The sequence below is a fragment of the Pongo abelii genome, chromosome 15 (genome assembly GCF_028885655.2).
Source record: "Pongo abelii isolate AG06213 chromosome 15, NHGRI_mPonAbe1-v2.0_pri, whole genome shotgun sequence".
Taxonomy (NCBI): domain Eukaryota; kingdom Metazoa; phylum Chordata; class Mammalia; order Primates; family Hominidae; genus Pongo; species Pongo abelii.
The window spans coordinates 25592145-25593956 of NC_072000.2; the positions used below are offsets into that span (position 1 = coordinate 25592145).

At 38.8% G+C, this 1812-nt stretch overlaps 1 gene segment (V, D, J or C); it reads left to right on the plus strand.

The window, feature by feature from the left end:
- The first annotated feature begins 957 nt into the window (after positions 1 to 957).
- Positions 958 to 1570, plus strand: LOC129054545 (T cell receptor delta variable 1-like). The segment is given in 2 exon segments: positions 958 to 1006; positions 1230 to 1570. Coding segments are annotated over 2 exon segments (390 nt in total).
- The last annotated feature ends 242 nt before the right edge of the window (positions 1571 to 1812 follow it).

Genomic DNA, 1812 nt, shown 5'->3' on the forward strand with positions numbered 1-1812 from the left:
ATTCCATACAATCACATAACAGCATACAAAAAATTCAGCCACCAACTTCTGTGATATTGACATGCACAAAGTTCTTGCAACCTTCAGATAACACGTTCTGTGGGAGTATATTATAGCATTGTATCACTTGCATCACAGAGAGATCTTGTATTCTTATCATGACAATGTCTTATGCTTATCATTAAAAATTTAAAAAATGCCCAGCCATAGAGTGTAACAAGTGAGACTGAATACTTTGGATCAATGGGATAGAAAATGTGATATCAGGACAATTCTAGGACACATGTTCTAAGAAGTATAATCCTACTTGTGAAGGCAACAGGACTGAACATCCTGATCCTCCTCAGTCTAGTAAATAAAACTTAGTGTCAGATTTTGAAATGATTACGTTTTATTCCTGTTATAATTTCATAAAAAGATTAAAAACTGAACAGCTTCTGAAAGTCGAAAAGGACTGATTTTTATCATTTGATTTTGAAGTAGCTTTACTTACTATAGAACTTAACTAGGGCCCTAGAACTCAGTAAGGAGGAAGAAAGAAATGCAGTAATTGTTTAGAATAGGACTGCCTTTCACAGAGAAAGTCAAATATCTGAGTATTTTTCTTTTAAATTTAATTAGTTTCTGATGGCAAAAAGTAAATATATGCTAAATGAATAATATCAATGTATGTCAACTGGTTCAACTGCAATTCCCCTCAATACAAATTGCTTTTCTTATATCCCTTTTCTAGGTTCTGTCTATCCTAATGACTAGGGAAAGATTCAGGGGTGAGCCAGACATTTTTCCTCATCTGCGCATAGCCATGTAGTCTATGAACATAAGACTAAATTTCCTGTTTGGGGAGATAGCATCAGAACCCAGGAACTACGTATACACACCGCAGGGCCCTCGTAGGCACTGAACTTTGAGCTTCAGGCAGCACAACTCACATTTGTGCAAAGAGCTACATGCCACATGCTGTTCTCCAGCCTGCTGTGCGTATTTGTGGCCTTCAGCTACTCTGGTATGGATGGTTCCAAGTGTGAGTAAAAATGTTAAGGATGGAAGGATTCCAAACAGGCATGTGGTATTTCTCATGGATTTGAGGAGGAAAGGAGAAATTGGAAAAAAGCGAGCATACTATGATTTTAGTTTGGTTTGTCTCTGGGTCCTAAATTAGTCTAGCTCTTACAATATTTTCTTCACTATATCAAAGGATCAGCTCTGTTTTCTGATTTTTCCCACAGGATCCAGTGTGGCCCAGCAGGTTACTCAAGCCCAGTCATCAGTATCCATGCCAGTGGGGAAAGCAGTCACCCTGAACTGCCGGTATGAAACAAGTCGGTGGTCATATTATATTTTTTGGTACAAGCAACCTCCCAGCAAAGAGATGATTTTCCTTATTCGCCAGGGTTCTGGAGAACAGAATGCAAAAAATGGTCGCTATTCTGTCACATTCAAGGAAGCAGCGAAATCCATCTCCTTAACCATTTCAGCCTTACAGCTAGAACATTCAGCAAAGTACTTCTGTGCTCTTTGGGAACTCACAGTGTTTGAAGTGATAGTAAAAGCAAAACAAAAACCCTAGGGCTCAATAACAGAACCCCTCTACTCCCCATCCTTTGCCACAGGAGCCAATCTGAAATGCACACCTGCAGATCTCAGGCAAGAGAGGGCAGTGACTGTGGTCTGTGGATTTAATCTGTGGTCTGGATCAGATGATTTAATTCTAAGTAAAACCTCCTTCTATCTCATTTGGAAACAGGTGTTCAGAGCAACTTTCTTCTAATACTTCAATTTTTACTTAAAATAGATCATACAGAAAATGTG